Raw genomic sequence first — 23,332 nt, 5'->3', positions numbered from 1 at the left:
CCCCCCCTCCATCCTTTTCCCGCCCCCAGCCACCTCATCCCCGCCCCCTCCATCTTTTCCGCACCCCCCTCCAGTGCCTTCCCCCGCCTCCGATCCTTTTCCCCTCCCCCTCGCCCCTCCATCCTTTCCCTCCCCCTCCCCCTCCATCCTTTTCCCTCCCCTACCCCCTCCCATCCTTTTCCCCTCCCCCTCCCCCTCCATCCTTATTCCCCCCCTCCCCCTCCATCCTTTTCCCCCCCCTCCCGCAACCTCCCGCCCCACCGTCCCCCACCATCCTTTCCCCTCCCCCCTCCATCCTTTTCCCTCCCCCTCCATCCTTTTCCCTCCCTCCCCTCCATCCTTTTCCCTCCCCCTCCCCTCCTCCCTCCATCCTTTTCCCCCCCTCCCCCTCCATCCTTTTCCCTCCCCCTCCCCCTCCATCCTTTCCTCCCCCCTCCCCCTCCATCCTTTTCCCCCCCCCTCCCCCCTCCATCCTTTTCCCCCCTCCCCCTCCATTCCTTTTCCCTCCCCCTCCCCTCCCTCTTTTCCCCTCCCCCTCCATCCTTTTCCCTCCCCCTCCATCCTTTTCCCCTCCCCTCCCCCTCCATCCTTTTCCCCCCTCCTCCCTCCATCCTTTTCCCTCCCCCTCCCCCTCCATCCTTTTCCCTCCCCCTCCCCCTCCATCCTTTTCCCCTCCCCCTCCCCCTCCCATCCTTTTCCCTCCCCCCTCCCCCTCCATCCTTTTCCCCCCTCCCCCCTCCATCCTTTTCCCTCCCCCTCCATCCTTTTCCCTCCCCCCCCCTCCATCCTTTTCCCTCCCCCTCCATCCCTTTTCCCTCCCCCTCCATCCTTTTCCCTCCCCCTCCCCTCCATCCTTTTCCCTCCCCTCCCCTCCATCCTTTCCCTCCCCCTCCATCCTTTCCCTCCCCCTCCCCTCCATCCTTTCCCTCCCCCTCCCCCTCCATCCCTTTTCCCCCCCCTCCCCCTCCATCTTTCCTCCCCCTCCCCCCTCCATCCTTTCCCTCCCCCCCCCTCCATCCTTTTCCCTCCCCCTCCCCCTCCATCCTTTCCCTCCCCCTCCTCCTCCCCTCCCCCTCCCCCTCCATCCTTTCCCTCCCACCCCCCTCCATCCTTTTCCCTCCCCCTCCCCCTCCATCCTTTCCCTCCCCCTCCCCCTCCCCCTCCCCTCCCCCACCCCCCTCCATCCCCTTTCCCTCCCCTCCCCCTCCATCCTTTTCCCTCCCCCTCCATCCTTCCCTCCCCCTCCCCCTCCACCTTCCCTCCCCCCTCCCCTCCATCCATTCCCTCCCCCCCCCCTCCTTTCCTCCCCCTCCCCCTCCATCCTTTTCCCTCCCCCCTCCATCCTTTTCCCTCCCCCTCCATCCCTTTTCCCTCCCCCCCCTCCCCCTCCATCCTTTCCCTCCCCCTCCCCTCCATCCTTTTCCCTCCCCCTCCCCCTCCATCCTTTTCCCTCCCCCTCCCCCCTCCATCCTTTTCCCTCCCCCTCCCCTCCATCCTTTTCCCTCCCCCTCCATCCTTTTCCCTCCCCCCTCCATCCTTTCCCCTCCCCCTCCACCCTCCATCCTTTCCCCTCCCCCCTCCCCCTCCATCCTTTTCCCTCCCCCCTCCCCCTCCATCCTTTTCCCTCCCCCTCCCCCCCTCCATCCTTTTCCCTCCCCCCTCCAACCTTTTCCCTCCCCCTCCCCCCTCCATCCTTTTCCCTCCCCCTCCCCCTCCATCCATTTCCCTCCCCCTCCCCCTCCATCCTTTTCCCTCCCCCTCCATCCTTTCCCCTCCCCCTCCATCCTTTCCCCTCCCCCTCCATCCTTTCCCCTCCATCCTTTCCCCTCCCCCTCTCCCTCCCCCTCCCCCTCCCCCTCCATCCTTTCCCCCTCCCCCTCCATCCTTTATCCTTTCCCCTCCCCCTCTCCCCCCTCCCCCTCCCCCTCCATTCCTTTCCCCCTCCCCCTCCATCCTTCCCCTCCCCCTCCATTCCTTCCCCCCCCACCATCCATCCACCCCACATCCATTCCCCCCACCATTCCTTCCCCTCCCCCTCCACCCTTTCTCCTTCCCCCATCCATCCTTCCCCTCTCCTCCCTCTCCCTCCCCTTCCACCTTTCCCCTCCCTCTCTATCCTTTCCCTCCCCCTCACTCCTTCTCTCCCCCTCAATCCTTTTCCCTCCCCCCCCATCCTTTTCCCTCCCCCCTATCCTTTCCCTCCCTCTTTCCTTTCCCCCCCTCAACCTAACCCTCCCCCCCATCCTTTTCCCTCCCCCCCCATCCTTTCCACCCCCCATCCTTTTCCCTCCCCCCCAATCCTTTTCCCTCCCCCCCCCCCCAATCCTTTTTCCCTCCCCCCCCCCCCTATCCTTCTCCCCCACCCCCCCAATCCTATTTCCTCCCCCCCCAATCCTTTTCCCTCCACCCCCCCAATCCTTTCCCTCCCCACCCCCAATCCTTTTCCCTCCCCACCCCCAATCCTTTTCCCTCCCCCCCAATCCTTTTCCCTCCCCCCCCCAATCCTTTTCCCTCCCCCCCCCAATCCTTTTCCCTCCCCCCCCCAATCCTTTCCCTCCCCCCCCCAATCCTTTTCCCTCCCCCCCCCCCAATCCTTTTCCCTCCCCCCCCCCCAATCCTTTTCCCTCCCCCCCCCCCAATCCTTTTCCCCTCCCCCCCCCAATCCTTTTCCCTCCCCCCCCCCCAATCCTTTTCCCTCCCCCCCCCCCAATCCTTTCCCTCCCCCCCCCCAATCCTTTTCCCTCCCCCCCCCCCCAATCCTTTCCCTCCCCCCCCCCCCAATCCTTTTCCCTCCCCCCCCCCAATCCTTTTCCCTCCCCCCCCCCAATCCTTTTCCCTCCCCCCCCCCAATCCTTTTCCCTCCCCCCCCCCCCAATCCTTTTCCCTCCCCCCCCCCAATCCTTTTCCCTCCCCCCCCCAATCCTTTTCCCTCCCCCCCAATCCTTTCCCCCCCCCCATCCTTTTCCCTCCCCCCCCCCCCCCAATCCTTTTCCCTCCCCCCCCCCAATCCTTTTCCCTCCCCCCCCCCAATCCTTTTCCCTCCCCCCCCCAATCCTTTTCCCTCCCCCCCCCAATCCTTTTCCCTCCCCCCCCCCCAATCCTTTTCCCTCCCCCCCCCAATCCTTTTCCCTCCCCCCCCCAATCCTTTTCCCTCCCCCCCCCAATCCTTTTCCCTCCCCCCCCCCAATCCTTTTCCCTCCCCCCCCCCATCCTTTTCCCTCCCCCCCATCCTTTTCCCTCCCCCCCCCCAATCCTTTTCCCTCCCCCCCCCAATCCTTTTCCCTCCCCCCCCCAATCCTTTTCCCTCCCCCCCCCCAATCCTTTTCCCTCCCCCCCCCCAATCCTTTTCCCTCCCCCCCCAATCCTTTTCCCTCCACCTCAATCCTTTTTCCCATTTCCATGTCCCCTATTCCTCCCTTACTTCCTTTTCTCGAACAACTCCCCTTACTCCTTCCCCATTTTTCCCCTCCCCATTGTTCCCCTCCCCATTTTTCCCTTCCCCATTTTTCCCCTCCCTGTTCCGTATTCCTTCCCTTTTTTCCCCTCTCCCTTCTGTGTGCCTCTCTGTGTGAGTGTGAGCGAGCGCAGGTTTGGAACTTGTCCTCCAGGTGGATACACATGAGGTGCCCTCGCCCCGCCCCCGTGGTCGCCCAGCGGGAAACCTCGCGAGATGTGCGTGTGCGGGCCCAGAGTAGGAAGCCGCCATTTTCTGAATGCTCTCGCCAAGAGGGAGAAATGTTAGAGTTAGACCGGGCCTGGCTGCTCAAATACTCCTGACGTTTTCCACTTTGTGTTGGGAGGTCGGGGGGGGAAAGAATTTTTTTTTAAAGTCTCAAACTCCCAACACTCTTGGCGTGCTGTGCAAGTCTACCTTTTTTTAAAGAAAAGATATATTTTTAAATATTGTTTGCAGGCCCTGTGTGTGTGTGTGGACACGTTGAGCATCCGGAGCCCGCAGCAGCTGTTTGTAAATTTTTGTTTTCGGTGGTAGAGGGGGAATCAAGAGCCTTTCGTTTCGATGTTCGGTCTCTGATTCCCCCACCCCCTTCTCCCTGCAGAGGGGGAAGACGAAACAACTCCAGCTCCTTTAACTCAGAGAGCCCCCTCCTTCCTCCCTCCTGATCTTTCTTAGCCACCTCCCCGCCACCACTCCCCCCTCCCCAACAACAAATTGTTTAGAGTTTGACAAGAGCCGATCGGCCTCTGCTACCCGCCCCCCCCCCCCCCCCCATAAACCTTTTTCCTTTCCCTCTCCCATTGATCACAATGATGATAGAAAACCTCGATGCCCTCAAGTCGTGGCTCACCAAGACCCTGGAACCCATGTAAGTACAAGAGTTTGGACCAGCTCAGTGCATATCCGGGTAGTTCAAAGAAACAGATTCCACGGGGTTACTGCAGAGTATTGTAGTTCATTTGAGGAGGGGTGGGATGGTGGTGGTGAAGGGATGGAAATCGGTGACCCTGAAAAGAGAACTCGCTCAACTTCAGAATTCAGAATCCCACCTGCTGTACTTCAAACTTGTTTTGGCTCCTTACCATTTTTGTCGATCATTTTCAAGTTTTCTTCTGAAGGATGGTGCGTTATATTGCTACTTTTTAAGCAGTGCTGGCACATGGTGAGTTTTTCTTTTGGCGGATGTGTAATAAGCATCCATTCTTGGTTGCAGTTTTGAATACACTTTACCAGATGCTCATAGATACTTGTACGGTACTTATTTTTTTTTAAAGTTGCGTTTCTGCAGCAAACACTGAGGATTGAAAGCCAAGGGATGCTTGTCCTACGATGTAGTCCAGTTAAATAGTATCCATTCTTGCATGATCTTGAGCTTTACAAAGTCTTTATCTTAACTTGTGCGGCAAGTGATAAGTTTTGTCCTTAACAGTGCAATTGCATTTCTTAAGTTACTGCTCTAATTTGCACTTCATAACGTTTAAGGCCTATCCACTGGCCTAGTTGTTGATGCACCATCAATATCATTCCTTGTTATCTAAAATCTTGATCAAATATCCCCATTTGTTGCCATTAATCCAAGTTCTTCAAATTTATTTAAATTAACCTGTTTGGACATATTTGATACATATCGGGGACAGGTGGTACTTGAACCTCGGTCTTTGGCTCAGAGTTAAGGACACGACCACTGTGCTACAAAAGGGGCCTCAATTTCTTCATACATCTGTCACCCTGTAGTGACACTGCTTGAAAATAACTGATAAATACCTAACAAGATAATTTGCATGATAATGCCTTCACCTTTCAATTCTTTCAACCTTAACAGTTACTTTAAGAAGTTGACAGTGTGGTACTGGAAAAGTGCAGCCAGTCAGGTAGCATCTGAGGAGCAGGGGAGTCGACATTCTTGATGAAGGGCTTATGCCCAAAACATCGATTCTCCTGCTCCTTGGCTGCTGCCTGACCTGCTGTGCTTTTCTAGAGCCACACTTTTAGATTATGATCTCCAGCATCTGTTTTGCATGATGTTCTATACATCTAGACAATCAACTGAAAATATGGATCTGTTTTTTTTGCTCATGTCAGTAGGACCTGGGTACTTCCAATGGACATACCTTAACAATGGGAGCACAAAATTGTAAAACTAGAGGTTGAATAGATTTGGGCTATTTTACCTGGAGCGTGGGAGGCTGAGGTTCAAATAATCATGAAGGACATGGATAGGCTAAATCGACAAGGTCTTTTCACTGGGGTGGGGGGAGTCCAAATCTCAATGGAATAGGTTTAAAGTGAGAGGGGAACAATTTAAAAGGGATCTAAGGGGCAACTTTTTCATATGGAGGATGGTGCTTGTCTGGAATGAACTGCCAGATGCAGTGGTGGAGGCAGGTACAGTTACAACATTTGCAAGACATCTGGATGGCTATATAAGTAGCAAGGGCTTAGAGGGTTTTAGGCTAAATGCTGTCAAATAGTGCTAGTTTTATTTAGGACATTTAGTCAGCATAGACCAGTTGGACTGAAGGGTATGTTTCTGTGCTGTATATCTCCAGGACTCTTACTCTTTTTTGCTTTTAGTGGCCATGATGCACAAGCAGTGTTGAAAAGTGTGGTGCTGGAAAAGCGCAGCAAGTCAGGCAGCATCTGAGAAGCAGGAGAGTTGATGTTTTGGGCATAAGCCCTTCATCAGGAATGTCTGATGAAGGGCTCATGCCCAAAACATTGACTCTCCTACTCCTCAGATGCTGCCTGACCTGCTGTGCTTTTCCACCACCACACTTTTCGATCTAATTCTCCAGAATTTGCAGTCCTCAGTTTCTCTTATGATGCACAAGCAGTCAGTCCAGTGACCATCCACAAGACTTATAAAAAAAAAGTGGGTCGCTGCTGCAGTAATGATCAGATTATTTATATTTGTGAGTCGGCTGATATTGGCAGAACCAATTGTCAACTTAAATTCCTCAAATTAGAACGGTTTCTGTTGAAATCATATAGTCCACTGGAATTAGACAGCTTTTAAATGCATTTTCTAATGACAGATAACTAAAATTGACCTGCAAGTGCTTGCTTAAGTAAGACTGTTAATACCCATGGTTGATCTTCCACGGTATTGTATATGATAAATTATAGATTGCAATCTCTTTATTATCCCTGCTAGCTTTGTTTGTTTTTCAATTTTGCCCTTTCTCTTTCTTGTATGTCATCTTTCCTTCCCTTTTCTGCTTTCTTTCAAGATAGAGAATAGGGCTTAAAACTTGCATTTTTTTAGGTCCAAAATATTGTTGTGGGTAGGTGAAAATGTGGGCTCTGTGGAAATTTGTATATGCTGTCTTGGAGAAAGGTCTTGGTATTTGCACTGTGGGAGTTATGGGAAAATATGACTTCCAGTTGCTTCCCATTTCCCGCAAGACAACATTGATCGCTGATGAGCGGTGATGTGCGCTGTAGCAGCTCATTATGGTTATTTTGACAGTACCTACTATCCTGTGATATCAATTATTAAGAAGCACAAAGGCAACAACGTTGTGCGAAGGTCATTGCCGACCAAGTTCCTCTTCACGCCACACACCATCCTGATGAGGATGTAGATTAATCTACAGTCATCACTTTCTGCAAGTCTCTACCAAAGTCCGTTGTTGAAGAACCATCACTGTATGAACAAGAACTGATCAAGGAGAAGGCTGACCAGTACCTCTGCAGGGTAGCTTGAAAAAGGGCAGTAAATTCACCTTGCCTATTTCATGTACACGCCAACAACAAATTTGAAAGAAAGTACTTTTAAGCCAGCATTTCCTTCCATCACATGCCCCAAATTCATAATTTTCCTGAGATAGACATTACTTTATGCGATCCAATTGTATATTCCTTTGATCTAGCTGCTGAACACCTGTATCTTACTCTACAGTTATCTGGTCATTCTCACTCACTTGCTCCTTCCTTGGGTGAGTGGCAATTGACAAGAGGATTGCTCACTTGACTGGTTTCCCTTGTACTTGTCATTTCTATTTGTTTTCCTGGGAAGCCTTTTATATTTTCTTATTTTTTGTGTGCAATTTGGAATTTTAATTAGATCACTTCAGATGCTATTGCTATATTAGCTGCCATCGATTGCTAGAGCCATTTTCTTGAGATTAATGTCAACAGAATTAAAGTCATCTCAATTGATAATTGAAATATTAGTTATTTTTTCCTAGTCATCAGCATTTGGGATTTCTTTGTTTGTAAGACCTTGATTACTTAATTACACTTATCCAATATCCATCTTTTAGAAAAGAAATATGATATTGAAAACTTGAGTGTACTTAGTCAAAATGTGTAACTTTCTTGCTGCAGTCTTGAGATATTTTGCATGCTATTTTGTTCCTTTCTTTTATAGCATATAACATGAGATTAAAATTTAAATGTCACTTACAACTCAGCTCATAAATAATGCTAAAATTGAGCTTTTTCGTTTGCTTTTAAGGAGTAAGATTTTGTTTTATAATTGTTGGAGGCACTTAGTGTATCGTACAGTATGCATTTAATTTTACTCATAATTTATGCCTAGGAAATTAAAGTGCACTACTATGTTTAACTGATTTTACTTTCTCACTGATATTTATGTTTCTCTTGGCCTGCTATTACTTCTGACTTTTTGTCCAAACTTTCACTTGCAACTTATTGCTGATACAGCTATCTTATTTGCTTCTGTGTTAAGTTTCTCCCATCTCCTCTTATCAATTTCTGTTCTTAAAGAAGTATTCATATTATTCATGTATGTTTGTCATTTTTGTTTCTGTTACTGACAAGTAGGGCAATTGCGCCAATTATTTTGGTAAAACAGTCTTTCATTTGACTGAGGGGCAAGGATTTTATCAGTTTGTCACATTCGATTTTATTAAACTATAGGAAAAGTGTTGAAAGAATAAATTGGTAACTACATCTGCAGTTGGAATTAAACCTGGGATGCTTCCCTCTCTTGACCTTGGGAGTATTGCCAAAGAGATCTTGGGGTATAGGTTCATAATTCAGAGCATAGGAGGCTGAGGGGTGAACTTAGAGAAGTTTAAAAAGTCCTGAGCATGGATGGGATGAATAACCAAGCTCTTTTCTTCAGGGTAATGGATTCCAAAACTAGAGGACATAATTTTAAGGTGAGAGGGGAAAGATTTAAAAAAGACTTGAGGTATGTGAATGGAATGAGGTGCCAGAGGAAGTGGTGCAGGCTGATGAAATTATAACATTTAAAAGGCATCTGGATAGGTACATGAATAGGAAGGTTTTAGGGGCATATGGGCCAAATATTAATAAATGGGACTAGATTAGTTTAGGATAACTGGTAGGCATGGACGAGTTGGACGAAAGGGTCAATTTCCGTGCTGTACAATTCCATGACAATGTCTTTACTGAATTAAGTTGTTAACTCTTATTCCATTTGCTCTGCTTTGTGGATGCTCCTTATTATGCTAATTTGGCATGAGAAGGTTATCCCAATACCTTTTAGATCGTGTGATTATATAAAAACATTGGGTCACCTGTCACGGCCGCAGTAATCACGAGTTGAATAATGATAGCAGTTATTTATTCAAAAATGAGTCATCATTCAGCAAGGGGTATCTGAGATTATATGCAAATATAGAGAGAACCTGGATCGCAAATGAATTCCATTACTGAGAGCGTTCTCAAGTCCATCTGTACTCAATTCGGAAGACTTTGCAGGACAATATAAAGCAGCCTTACCATTTGAGTTGCATGCTTTGCTCTTGGCTTCACAGGAAGGGCATTTTGGCATCTCCCTCAACAATTGTATGAGGTTGCAATATTTGCAACCTATTTGGATATGTGATAACACTTTTGTGGCAGCTAGTACTTGAACCTGCATCTTCTAGCCCAGAGGTAGTAACACATTTGTATGACAAGATACTTTTAAACCCTACAGTTCCCAGGTGAACACTCGTCCAAATACTAACCATATCAAAATCTATTTAGCTTCTGAGATCAGACATTTGCAAATTACTGTGGTTGTGAGCAATGTACTTGTAATCAACCTGTTCAGACTGATGGAATGTATCTCTTTTTATAAGCTGGGCTTCATCCTGTATCTTCTGGCTCAGAGGTATGGACTCTATCAATGTTCCTTACATGATGGATATGAACTAAACCTGTTACTGATGTTTAGGTCTGGTAATTACAAGTAAAAACTCTTTTAAGATGTGACATGTGAAGTCTACTACATAAAGGTGACTGAAAGTAATTGGAGTAAATGATTGTGTCTTGTTCAAACTGTTTTTAAGACTAAATATCTTCTCTTTTCCATTTTCTTCCTAAACCAATCTTTGCCGCCTTTGATTTTACAGTATTTATCTCATTTATCTTTTGATTTCAACAGCTTTAATTCACTTTCTCTTCAGGTGTTTTGCTGTTAAGGAAAATGTTCATTTGTACCTTTCTTTCCCTCACTGCAATATTACTCACTCGTGCTTTCAATAACTTAGTGGACAAATTGTTGTAAGCTGAAGTGTTCAGGGCTAAGTCTCTAACCAATGCAGCTGCACTGAATAACCTGATACAGCAGTATGAAATCCGGTGTTGATTTTAGTTTCCTCTGTTGTCAGTAGAAACTGTCCATGATGTATATAACTATTATTTGTCCAGCCACCCTCACAAATTATTTAAATTTACATTATTTGTACTGTTGAATTTGAGCTTTGCCTTTTATATTTATCTTTGGTCTAACATTTACTTCTAGAAGTCAAATAAATACGTACTTGCTTAATCATAGAAGATTTAAACAGGCAAAGAAATGGGTTTTATTTTTAATAATCCTCTGTTATTTCTCCATTTTGCAAAGAGCAACTTAAAGTGGTACCCTTACCACAAAATTTGACATCAGTTTCATGGACACCTGTGAAATGCTGTGTATAAATAGCTTTCATAGATCTGAAAAATTTAATATGTCAAACTTTATTAGATACTCCTTCATTTATGTTAATCAGAATTACATTTGAAACTTGTTTATTGTTATTTTTGTTCTTTTGTGTTTCATTTTTAATTTGCTTTATAATTTACAACCTTAATCACCAGGAACAAGTGAGGACTGCAGATGTTGGAGATCAGAGTCAGGCAGCAAGCAGGAGAGTCAACGTTTCGAGCATAAGCTCTTCTTAATCACCAGTTTGTTAGCTAACATTTTCTACGTGTTGAAATTCATTATGTTTTAGATCTCCATTCATCCTTCAGGATTCAGTATTATAAATTCTCATTACCAAGATCCTCAAAGTAAGGGTAATGGATAGATGGATCAGAATTTTTGTCAAGCTTTACATTAGGCTGAACTTTTGGGAAAATGCTTGCGATGCAGCAGAGAATTTTACTGAAGCTGGTATTCACTAGTCATAGGCAAAATGACAAGAAAGCATATTTAACCATATAGTCCCAATGGATTTCTCTTGGTCTGGGGTACTCTCTACAATGGCTAACAAATCAGGTTGTTGTGAGTGAAAGACAAGCATATTGCAATAGCTACACACCAGATGTTGTCCCATTTTCACTCGAATCAACTTTATATCCTGAAACAGAATCAACAGAGCTGATGCTTTCAGGTGCCCTTATTTGAGTTGTATTTGCAGATGGACAGCAAGCAACTGAAGACAATTCCTCCTGAACATTATCATACTGGCTACTTCTGAGTAAACATTCATTGTCAACTTTATCCATTACGGCCAACATCTTCATGAATGGTAGTGGATGCACCTTAATCAATAGTGACAATCACTAAGAGCCTTATCACTGTACTTGCTCCCACCAAAGTCAAGTTAGCGCATATGTGGTTTGATATCATTAAGCATCTGTGAACAGACAGTGAGTCGAAGTTTGAGTTTCTGAGGCTATGTCTCCCTGTTCATTCAACAGCTATAAGTGGTTTTCAGACTGAATTTGAACAGACATGTGGAACGCTACCACATGCAAGCCCCCCTCCAAGCCACTCGCCATTCTGACTTGTTATTCTGACATGTCATTCCTTTGCTGTCACTGGGTCAAAATCCTGGAAATCTGTCCCTAATAGCATTGTGGATCTAACCACAGCGCATGGACTGCAGTGGTTCAAGCAGGCAGCTTGACCACCCTTGGCAGCTAGGGACCTGCAATAAGTGCTGTTCAGCCAGCAGTGCCCAAGTCCTGTGAGAGAATTAAAAATGTGGAATCTACAGCAGAGGAGTGGGCCATTTGTTCCAATTGGTGTATTGTATTTAATGTATAAGGTACTTCCCATTTTGTGTTCCTTTCCTTCCATTTAATTTTCTGTGCATATACATTAAGGTTTCCTTGAACTCAGTAAGTGCTACCTGCTTCAGTCACTCCACATGGTCACACTTCCCACATTTTTATCACTTTCTGTAAAAAGATTTCTCCAAAATGATTTGTTTGATCTTTGTTTCATTGGCTCTCCTACATTTATTTCTTCTGGTCTAGATTTGCATACAAGTTGAGGACATTTCACCATGTTTGCCCTTTACAAACGTTTTATAATGGCGAAGACCTCTACCAGTTTGCTTTAAGTTTTTCTTTTGGATTGTTTCTGCTCTCATTTCTGTACTACTTCAAATTTTCAGTCTCATCTTGAATTTTCCAGAAGTGTTTTGCCTAAATTTGTATGCATCCAGAATAAGGCTGGCACCCAAAAGTTAGTGTCTGTGATTGACTGTGTGCTTCTTAAGCGTGTCTCCTGATGAGGTCGCTTTTCTCGACATAAATAGAAATTGATCAAGTTAACAAAAATGTCCACGTGTGCTATTAATCTCACAATAGAGGTCTCTTTTTAAAAATTAGACCTTGTTGAATGAGATTTAGCTGTCTTTGTCGTGGTAAGCTAACTTCACAATTGGTGTTGAACATCATCACTGGCCCTGAAATCCTGTATTTCTGTTTGTTTTTATACTTGTCTTTGGTTGGCCACATCATAATCTTTAGCATCTCTGTGTTTAAAAAGAAACAGGAAAATTATTGAGTGCTTTTAATTTATTGAACTGTGAATAGTTCAATAAACTGCTTACCTGTTTGATCATATCGATACTGTTGAGCTCATGATGTTGGCACCAGATTTAAACTATCTTCAGGAAAAGCATAAACCTTACCACAGATGGGTGGCATGGTGGCACAGTGGTTAGCACTGCCACCTCACAGCACCAGAGACCCAGGTTCAACTCCCACCTCAGGTAACTGTCTGTGTGGAGTTTGCACATTCTCCCCATGTCTGCATGGGTTTCCTCCGGGTGCTCCGGTTTCCTCCCACAGTCCAAAAATGTGCAGGTTAGGTGAATTGGCCATGCTAAAAATTGCCCGTAGTGTTAGGTGAAGGGGTAAATGTAGGGGAATGGGTCTGGGTGGGTTGGTCTTCGGAGGGTTGGTGTGGACTTGTTGGGCCGAAGGGCCTGTTTCCACACTGTAAGTAATCTAATCTAGTCTTTGTGAGCAACCTTCCCTGAGGTCAGTTGTCTAAGAAATTAGTAGCTTCAGTTGTCTAAGAAATTAGTAGCTTCGTTGTCTGAACAAAGTACATCATTCCGCATTTCCCAATAATTGTATATCATTTGCGCTTTAACTGTCTACTCTGCAATCTCTCTGTTTTCTTGAATTCTGATGCATTCTTGTATTGTTAATAATATCCCTGCATTATGATATCATTTGCAAGTTTTGCCACTTCCCACCTACTGCCGATCTGAAGAATTTCCCTGAACTTCTATCCCTCTATTTTCTGCTCTGGAACCATCTATCAATCCATTCCCCTGTCTGATCTTGACACAATGTACACCAGAGTTTGTCAAGAGCAATTTTTTTCATAGTGCTATGAGGAAAAGATATGGGAGAATTGAGCAGTGAACTAAATGGACATGATGGACTGTGCTCCTCTGGCCTTCTGTGCTATTACTACTCTAGGATTCCATGTTTCTGCCAATTCATAATATATCATGTCAACCAATATTGTGACACTGCATGTTGTACCTTCATGTAGATATTTTTAATCAAAATGCTCAGACCAGTCATGATGCGTGGCTGAGGCAGGTGGGACTTGAACACTGACTTTGTGGCTGTGGATGGAAGAGGGAAAGCTGGCAATCTGAGACTTTTGTGAAAGGTGATCATTTCAAAATTAGAAGTTTTGTAGTAATTTTTAAAGTGAGTCGTTTCCAACCTCTTAAAGCAAAAATATACACAACAAATTTAAGCACATTTTTTTGTTCACAGTATAATGGAATTTGAATATTATAGCTTTAAGTATTTTTCTGTTTTTATTCTGTTGCAGATGTGATGCAGATCCATCCGCACTTGCTAAATATGTTGTTGCTTTGGTAAAAAAGGATAAAAGTGAGAAGGAGTTGAAGGCACTGTGTGTTGACCAATTAGATGTCTTCCTGCAGAAAGGTATAGTAAAAAAAGTGTTAGTGTTCTATCTTTTGGTGCCGTGAATGATATCCAGAGATGTTTCATACTTTTGTGTCTGCATATTTAAAAATGTGTAAAAGCAAAATCATTCAGATGCAGAAAATCCAAAATATCAAGATATCGGGAAAACGCAGGTCTGGTTGCATTGGTGTAAGTGTCAGAATGATGATCTTTCAGCAGAGCTAAGAGTGCTTTGAGATGTGCTTGTTTATTAGCAAGACTAGGAGAAGAAAAGGATGGGTCTGTGATGGGTTGAATGATAGGATGAATTAAATAAAAGGATTCAGAAAAGATTTAGAAGAATGTTGCCAGTGTTGGAGGATTTGAACTATAGGGAGAGGTTGAATAGGCTGGGGCTGTTTTCCTTGGACCGTCGGAGGCTGAGGGGTGACCTTAGAGTTTTATAAAATCATGAAGGGCATGGATAGGATAAATAGACAAGGTCTTTTCCTTTGGGGTGGGGGAGTCCAGAATGAGAGGGCATAGGTTTAGGGTGAGAGGGGAAAGATATAAGGGACCGAAGGGGCAACTTTTTCATGCAGAGAGTGGTACATATATGGAATGAGCTGCCAGAGGAAGTGGTGGAGGCTAGTACACTTGCAACATTTAAAAGACATCTGGATGGGTATATGAATAGGAAAGGTTAGGAGGGTTATGGGCCGGGTGCTGGCAGGTGGGACTAGATTGTGTTGGAATATCTGGTCGGCATGGATGAGTTGAACTGAGGCAACTGTTTTGTGCTGTAATCTCTATGACTGTATGACTCTATCACTATGAAACAGACTGGGATAAGTATGAAGTGGGCTTTAATCGCTGATGCAGATTGGGAGAAGTATGAAATAGGCTGGAATTAGGGTGCAGCAGGCTGGGAAGTGTATGAAGCAGCCTGGGATTATTGCCAAGCTGGCCGGAGGGGTATGAAATGTGCTGGGAATGCTGAAGTGAGAGAAGATAAAAATAAACTGTCATCATATGAAGATCATGAGTTGCTTGGCTAGTAGGTAGTCTAGCCTTGTTTCTTTTTCTATAAAGTCAGGAAGTTGGTCGAAGGAGCTTTAAATTAAAAGCTTTGTTTTGCTTTTTTTTAAATAAGTTTATGGGCAACTTGATCCATTTCCAGTTAATAGACCAGAGGTATCAGTCTGGTCTGTCTGTTGAGTATTTGTGTGTACTTCAATTAAGGCAGTGTATTTGAGTGGAATAGAAAGAGTTTAATTCCAATCTCTCTCCAGCTTTATCTAGAACATTCTTGAGGTTGAGTGTCTAAAGCTATTTGAGTGCATTTATCTTTACCTTGTGCAATCACACATACTATAAAGATTGCTACTCTACTCTTTTTTTTATGTAGTTACTTTAAATTCAGGTTTGTTTTAATCATGATATTTGCAGTCTAGGTCCACTATATATGCATCACCTGAATTGAGGTTGCTTTCTTTTCATTATGATGCTCCATTTACCTGTGCAGCTCTCCCAATAGACTTGTTCCTTATGATAATGACTTCAACGTATTTTCATATTCTGCGTATTATAGCTTCGCTGTTTTGCATTCAAGTTATGTGTGACCATAAAGGTGTAATTTTGCTGCTTCCCTACTTCGTTTCCTTCTCATCCATGTGGAACTGCATCTTTTGTTTAAAGTGTAATGCAAATGATCTTGTTCAGCTTTTCAAACTCCATTCCCAAGTGGATCTTAATTTCACTGTATTGAAGAGGCTTTTAAAATGATGGATATACATATATAGTCAGGTTTGTCGAAATTGAGATGAGATGAACAGTTATACATACAAGATAAACAGGCAAAAAGTTATGAGGGATGTCTTGAAGTATTTCCTTCACTGTCAGTTGCCTTTTGAATTTGAACATTAAGTTGGTGGGAATTTTATGCAACACTTTGCAAAGAGGCTTGTCAGATTCCTTAGTGAATAGGATAGTAACTGTTACAGAAGGTGAAATTGGCAATTGTTAGATTTTGAGTGTTTATGTAGGTTCAGTCCCCCGTAGCTTCTTTTAAAATTGCCTTGAGAACCTAGGAAGGAATTACCCAGTGACAGTTCTGAGTTTGCACGATTTTTGCTTTGGGTAATCCAGGTAATTTTACAGCTGGGTGGGGTTAGTTGTATTTTTACTGCCTGGGCAGTGGGCTTCAGGAACCTAATGGTCTTTTCTTGCACTTAGATAGATTCACAAGAGTGAATGAATCTGTCAGCAGCTTGTAATCTCTGGTCTTTGGTTGCTATACAGGTGCTAGCTACTACCAGGCAGATGCGTTAGACCTGACAGCAGGTGTGTGTTGATAAGCTAAGTAATTTGCTAAAACTTAACTTCTAATGTAAAAATAAGTTTAATGTGGTCGTTAGAATTGCTTGTATTATATTTTCAGATGATTTTTAATATTTTATACTGTTGCACCTAGTGGCTGTAGTAATATGTAAGGTGATACATTTTACAACCGCTCGTCCAGCCTATATAATGTTGACTTGATTTCTGCTTGAATCACAAACACTGGTATTACGTTCATGATTTGGAGGTACCAGTGTTGGACGGGTTGTACAAAGTTAAAAGTCACACAACACCAGGTTATAGTCCAACAGATTTATTGGGAAGCACTAGCTTTTTGACCGCTGCTCCATCATCCACAACCACCTGATGAAGGAGCAGTGCTCCAAAAGCTAGTGCTGCCAAATAAACCTGTTGGATAATAACCTGATGTTGAGTGATTTTTAACTTGGTATTATATTCTATGGCTTATGTGCAGATCCGACTTTCTACTCAATTTGGGTAAATTGGCCAACCAGTTGGAAAGTTAAGATGTTTTAAACGTTTCAGCCAAAAAAAAGTTAATTTCAGGATTTTTGCAACTTTCATATGGTGGTTAAAAATTAACTTTCTCTAAACTGGGCTTTACCCATGACATTGGTCAGCAGTTGATAATGCAAGTTTCTGCTGAAGTGCTGATAAGCAAAGGTTTGTGTGCTTTCTTTCTCTTTTAATGCGTAGGGGTTGGTCAATTTTAAAAGATTTTATTAAAAATATCATTGAACAGTAAAGAGGGTAGCATTGAACTTGAGAAGAACGTAGATTAGTGAAGTGGACAGATAAGTGAAATTTAGCATCCCAGAAATAAGTTTGAATCAGAAGCTTAAAAAGGAATGAGAAATTTATAATAATCACCAGATAAAGGATACTGACTAAATTATTAGAACTAAAATATGACGAATACCCTGGCCCTGATGGATTTCACCCTTGGATGTTAAAAGAGGTGGCTACTGAAATAGTAAATACTAGGATTGTAGTGTTTAAAATTCCTGAAATTATGGCAAGGTCCAATCAGACTGGAAAACAGCAAATGTAATTCCTCTTGTCAGGAAAAGGAGACCTGCGAGCACAAAATTTGTCACCGAGAAAATGCTGTAATCAATTATTAAAAAGGTTACAGTAGAGCATTTAGAAACCTTAGAAATAGGCACAATTGGCATGGTATTCTGCAAGGGAAACTATGTTTGTCCATTTTGTTGGAGTTCTAGGAGGAAGTAACAACTACATAGATACAGGAAAACTAGCAGATGTACTGTATATGATTTCCAGAAGACATTTGACAGGTGCCGCATCAAAGTTTATGATCCACATGTTGTTGAGATCATATATTGCCACGGATAGAGGATTGCTTCACTAATATGAAGCAGAGGGTGAATTAACTGTACTGGTTCTGAGGATTCATCAAACCAAAAACGTTAGCTCCATTTTTTTTCCCTACAGATGCTGCGAGACCTGCTGAGTATTTTGAGCAATTTCTGTTTTTATCTTTTTTGGGTTGGCAATATGTGTCAAATGGTGCGCCACAGGAATCATTGCTGGCTGTCAATTATTTACAATTTGTCTCAGTGTTTTGAGTGAAAGGATCAAAGATATGGCTGCTAAATTTGTTAATGATACCAAGATAAGAGGCAAGCATGTTGTGCAGACTCCTCCTGTCCCCTCCACAGGGAATTACGTAGGCATGAGTGAGTGAGCAAAAATGTAGCAGATGGAGCATAGTGGAGAAAATTTGAACTTGTCCACTTTGATAAGAATAGGAAATCATAGAATCACTACAGTGTGGAACCAGAGCGTTTGGCTAATTGAGTCCACCCTGACTCTCCAGACCCAGACTCTATTCCTGTAACCCTGCATTTCCCATGGCCAATCCAACTAATCTGCACATCTTTGGACTATGGGAGGAAACCAGAGCACCCAGTGGAAATCTACGCAAATACAGACAATGTGCAAACTCAAGCAGTCTCCTGAGGGTGGAATTGAACCTGGGTCCCCAACACCTTGAGGCAACAGTGCTAACTACTGGACTACTGAACAAAGTAATGTTTAAATGTAGAGAAGTGAAAGAACTGAGTTTAGGGGATTATGTGTCCTAGAACATGCAAGTTAACTTTCAGGCACAAATGATTATGAAGGCAAATGAAATGTCATTTATTGTAAGTGGAATGGAATATAAAAATAAAGGCCTTGTGCTACAGTGGTATAGTGCTTTGGCAAGGCCATATGTAGATGACTGCACAGTTTTGATATTTGAAAAAGGATGTAAATGTTTTTGAGGCAGTTTGTAGAAGTTTCAATCAACTGATACTTAGGAATGAAGATAATGTTGTGAGGAAAGGTTGACAGGTTCAGCTTGTATCCATTAGAGGTTAGAAGAATGAGAGATAATCATATTAAAACAAGATCTTGAGGGCACTGGATCAGGTGGATTACCTGAGGATATTTCCTCTTAAGTGGGAGAGACTTGAACCAGGTTTTTGTGTGGAATTCTCTTTCTTAGAAGGTAGTGGATGTTAAATCTTTATATTTATTCAAGGCTCGTTTAGATTTTAGTGACAGATTTTAACATTGAGGTGTAGACAGGAAGCAGGTGCTGAAACCACAAGCAGGTCAGATCTTAGTGAATGGTGGAACAGAATTGAATACTCAAATAATCTACTCCTGTTCCTGAATTCTGAGGTGTGCGCGCTTTTGACTGACCCAAGCATTTGAGCTGTGTATCCGTTGATACTGTGTTTTATCCTTTCATGTTTTGGTAGATGAAGCAATTGAAATTGAAGATAGTTCTACTTCGGTTTTGAAATTTTACACTTGGCTATGGATATGAAAACTATAGAAGGCATTCTAACACTTTAAGAATTTGAATAGAACCACTCTGGCTTCATGCATTTTGTCTGTTGTGTGAAAGAATCAATTTAAAAATGAAAAATAAACTGTTACCTTCATCGTTTATTTATCCTGCATTTTAAATTGTGGTAAAATATTGTTAGATATGCAGAATTTTATATCTTTGTAGTGCATTGCAGCATTGCTATTATTCCTTTCAGACACCCATACGTTTGTAGAAAAGCTTTTTGAAGCTATAACTGCAAAGAGTTACCTACCTCAATCTGAGCAATTGCCATCCGTGAATGTAAAATCTGAGCCTGCACAACGGCAAGAAAGAGAAGATAGAAAAGAAGAGGTATGTTTAACAGGATTTTGATCTGTTAAAATTGTCACATAATTTAAAAAAAAATCTATTGCTCAGCTTCAGTGTTGGTTCATTTCAATAGGGAAGCAAAGATGAAGATGATCGGGAAAAAAAATTTACAAGGAGGTTGAATCACAGCCCACTGCAGTCAGGATCACGACACAGAGAAAACCGGTAATTGCTGTTTTCAAGTTTGCAATTTAAAAAAAAGTCCTTGGGAAGCTATTAGCAATTTTTTTTAGTGTTGTCCTTGAAGACTACTTTTGTCAACACTTGGACTCAAAAGATTTATCCATTCAAATTTGATTTCCTCTTTCTGCTCAAGGATTTTAAGTGACAGTATTTATATTTTTACGTTAATCATTTTCCACTTACTCTGAGGGACTTATCCTTTTTAAACATGAAAACTTTTTCACTATATGGTTACTCCTATTTGACCCAAAGCTTAAAGAGATCACTGCAAAGCCTGTTACTCCATTTCAAAATTGATCACTGTATGCATTTGACATAAACTGTTTGATATGAATGAAGTTCAGAAATTTGTTTGAGAAATAGCTAAGGTATGAATCAATTTGTTAAAGGAAGCAATGACATTGCTACAACTTGAAAAATGAAGCATGCCAAGAAATTCAGGCAGAGAAAAAAAATGTGTATTTATCTTTGGTGTCAAGGTCTTAAAAACCCGCCACTTTATAGTGAATTGTTTTTGTGAAGATGATTTATTTGCTGTACACATTAGCTGGTATAATGGATTATATTGAACACCTGCAAGTAGATAGAAATTTTTCTTTCTTTGGCTAAGTGACCAATCTTCCCAATTGAAAGAGTAGTTTTTGAAAATCTTTTTTGTATTAAATATACAAATTGACAAAATGCTGTTTATATAAGAATTTTTATTCAATATTCAAAAGTTAGTTGGAAAATCAATTCAAGACTTGTTTGCTTTCTCAAGAGTAGTGGTGTCCTTCTTGTAATTAGAAGATATGCATAAGGATCTCAGCCATCTCTCTGGATAGCAAGGAGTAGATTTTCAATGATCTATAATTTGAAAGCTGCAAATATGGTCTGCTCTTGTGATATTTTCTAGCTATTTGTAGCTCAGAGAAACGATCCCATTTAATTTTTGTGCTACTGGTGTTTCATGATCTTGCTCAAGTGTGTAGAAGTATAAGAAATGTAAGAAATAGAAGCAAGAGTAGGCCATGCAAACTGTGGATTCCACTCTGTCTTGCAGGTCCACTACATTATGATTTATAACATCCCCATTTTCCAGCATTATCCCTATATTCCATTATGCTTTCAACATGTTGAAATTACCACTCTGTTTGTACTCAACAGCCCTCTTAATCATAAAATCTTAGGATCTCTACAGTGTGGAAAGAGGCCATTTGGCCCGTTGAGTTTGCATCCCACCCTGACCCAGCATCCCCCTCACCCCCACTCTATCCCCGTAACACTGCACTTAACACAGCCACCTAACCTGTATGTATTTGGACTGGAGGAAGAAACCGGAGCACCTGGCAGAAACCCATGCAGACACTGAGAATGTGCAAACTTCACACGGAGAAGCAACCAAGGCCAGAATCAACTCCGGGTCAGCAGTGCTTTAAGGGAATTCCAAGGATTTACCAACCTGTAAAGAAATTTCTCCTGTTTACTAAATCCTTATCCTTATCCTGAGACTCTGCCCCTGGTCCAGACAACCCCTCGGGAGACACGTCCTGCAGCTACCCTGTTGATCGTTATAAGCATTTTATATGTTTGAAAGAGATCACCTCTCATTTTTCTAAACCCTCAAGAATCAAGGTCCAGTCTATTTAATCTTTCCTGATAAGACAATCTCAGTTTTATGAATGAATTTGGTGAAGATTTATTACAATCCTCATTGTAAGTATATTTTCCTAGAAGTGTGGAGACCTGAATTGTGCGAAGTACTGCAGGTGTGATCCACATGGCTCTATTTAATTGCAGTAAGATCTTTTTATTTCTGTACTCAAATCCTGATGTCATTGCTTTCTATGCTTGGATGTTAACTTTCAGTGACTTAAACAAGGGCACCCAAATCCCTCTGAAGTTTAACACTTCTTAGTCTCCTAACATTTACAAAACACTCTATTTCTGTTTTTCCAACCAAACTGAATTAAAACACATTTCTCGCAATTGTATTCCATGTGCCAAATTTTTGTCCACTCATGTAGTCATGCCAAATTCTCTTGAAGCATCTTTGCATCCACATTTCAACTCTATTTATACCTAGCTTTGTGAATTCTGCAAATATAACATTTAGTCCACATACTTCAACTCTGTGGTTCTTCATTGTATTTTGCTGTCATTTTTTTCAAATTTGGTTGCATTTGCCGATATTCAATGTGCAGGCTACATTCGACTATATTTTTTGAATGATGACGACTAGTACTATCTCGACAGCTACTTTTTTCCATGCACTCGGATGTAGGTCATCAGGTCTAGAAGATTGGTCTATTAATCCCTGTTACTTTCTTTGGAACTTTGAAAAATAAGTAACTAATCAAATCTCTGCAAGTAATTGTCTCTGAATTCTTATTACTTTTGAGAGGTTTGTAGTATTTTCATCTGTAAAGATACCATAAAGTATGTTCTCTTTCTTTGCCATTTCCTTATTCCCAAAATATTGTACTCCGGTTTTATTTTTGCTGATCTTTTTCTTTTTATGTGTGTAGTCTAAGTTCATTAATCACAAGTGCAATAATAATCCTTTGTTCAAAAGATAACTTGTTCCTTTGTCTGTACCCAACATCCATGTATGCCATATCAGAACTATGTGCTTATAATGGCAGGGGCTTCAGAAAAGTTATGGCTGAGTTCATTTTCACTTAATTGAAATTTAGGACAATTTTATTTCTCAATTGCTAACTTATTAATCTGCTTTCTTCACCCCTTCCTGTAATGTACTGACTTATTGGAATCATTTCATGGGTCCCAACTGTGTTGCAAACTCCTTGATTCTAGACAGGATGTCTGTCCAAATTTGTTTTTTTGCAAATTAAATGCTTCAAATTGTATGAAGCGCTTAAATTATCTGAACTAATCTTTAAATGTATAAAAAAGTTCTTGTCCAAGCCCAGGAATAGAACAGAAAGTATTGGAAATTCACAGCAATGTGTCTCAACTCCAGATGAGTGTACGTCTCGCTATTGTTAATGTACAAATGAAAGTGTCAAACCTAAACTAGACCTAAAATCCAAGAATAATGGCATCCATGGTACATCCAAAGAAGTGAATCCCAAGTTGGGACAGGGCTCCCTGTCTAATATTCCCAGTGTTATTCCCTTTTCCTCACCCATGCCTGCAAAAACCTAATCACATTTAGTCCAGTTATGGTGTTGCTACCTTAGCTAAACTTCCTGCTGCCTTTGACTCAGCACACATTGTACATTTACCTTAGAACTGAATTGGTCAATCTAACGGAAATTAAAATGTTACCATTCTATGAAATCTTGGATGCTGAAAATCAAGGATGATTAACTGTGAGAACACTCTGTTTTATTGATTAGGTGTATCATATAATAAATTAACCTTGGAACAGCCTATCAGAGCATTGTTCTGAAACCTCCATGAAGTTTCTATTCAGCAGGAAGAATGTCAGTCTAGCTGGATTAGAAAATGCATAATCGGCTAGATTTGAATAGTTGCCTAATGAGTGCATAGCTTTCAGTTGAGGCCAGGGGAGCAGTCAGATTATTATTCAGTAATGTTACAGTTTCTGTTAACTTTTAGAAACCGCGATGACAGAAAAAATGATCGTTCTCGTAAAAGGGAGTACGACCGATATCCATCAAGGAGAGATTCATACAGGGACAGATACAACAGAAGAAGAGGAAGAAGCCGAAGCTACAGTAGAAGTCGGAGTCGCAGTTGGAGTAAGGAAAGAAACAGGGACAGGAGCAGAAGCAGGAGTAGAAGCAGAGGTA

The 23,332-nt window shown here is 42.5% G+C and overlaps 1 protein-coding gene across 2 annotated transcripts in view; it reads left to right on the top strand.

The window, feature by feature from the left end:
* The first annotated feature begins 3,720 nt into the window (after positions 1 to 3,720).
* rbm26 (RNA binding motif protein 26) overlaps positions 3,721 to 23,332 on the top strand; it is a 74,839-nt gene continuing 55,227 nt past the window's right edge. For both annotated transcript variants that reach the window (XM_087987977.1, XM_087987976.1), the window contains exons 1-5: positions 3,721 to 4,325; positions 13,737 to 13,855; positions 19,237 to 19,373; positions 19,465 to 19,556; positions 23,139 to 23,329. In XM_087987977.1, coding sequence (XP_087844103.1) covers positions 4,267 to 4,325; positions 13,737 to 13,855; positions 19,237 to 19,373; positions 19,465 to 19,556; positions 23,139 to 23,329 — 598 coding nt within the window. In that variant the 5' untranslated portion in view covers positions 3,721 to 4,266. The remainder of the gene's footprint in view (positions 4,326 to 13,736; positions 13,856 to 19,236; positions 19,374 to 19,464; positions 19,557 to 23,138; positions 23,330 to 23,332) is intronic.

Source organism: Chiloscyllium plagiosum, unplaced genomic scaffold (genome assembly GCF_037043375.1).
Source record: "Chiloscyllium plagiosum isolate Xiang-an unplaced genomic scaffold, Cpla_swu_hap1 HiC_scaffold_6, whole genome shotgun sequence".
NCBI classification, from domain to species: domain Eukaryota; kingdom Metazoa; phylum Chordata; class Chondrichthyes; order Orectolobiformes; family Hemiscylliidae; genus Chiloscyllium; species Chiloscyllium plagiosum.
The sequence above is the reverse complement of the archived record's forward strand: the minus strand, read 5'-3'. Positions and strand labels throughout refer to the sequence as shown.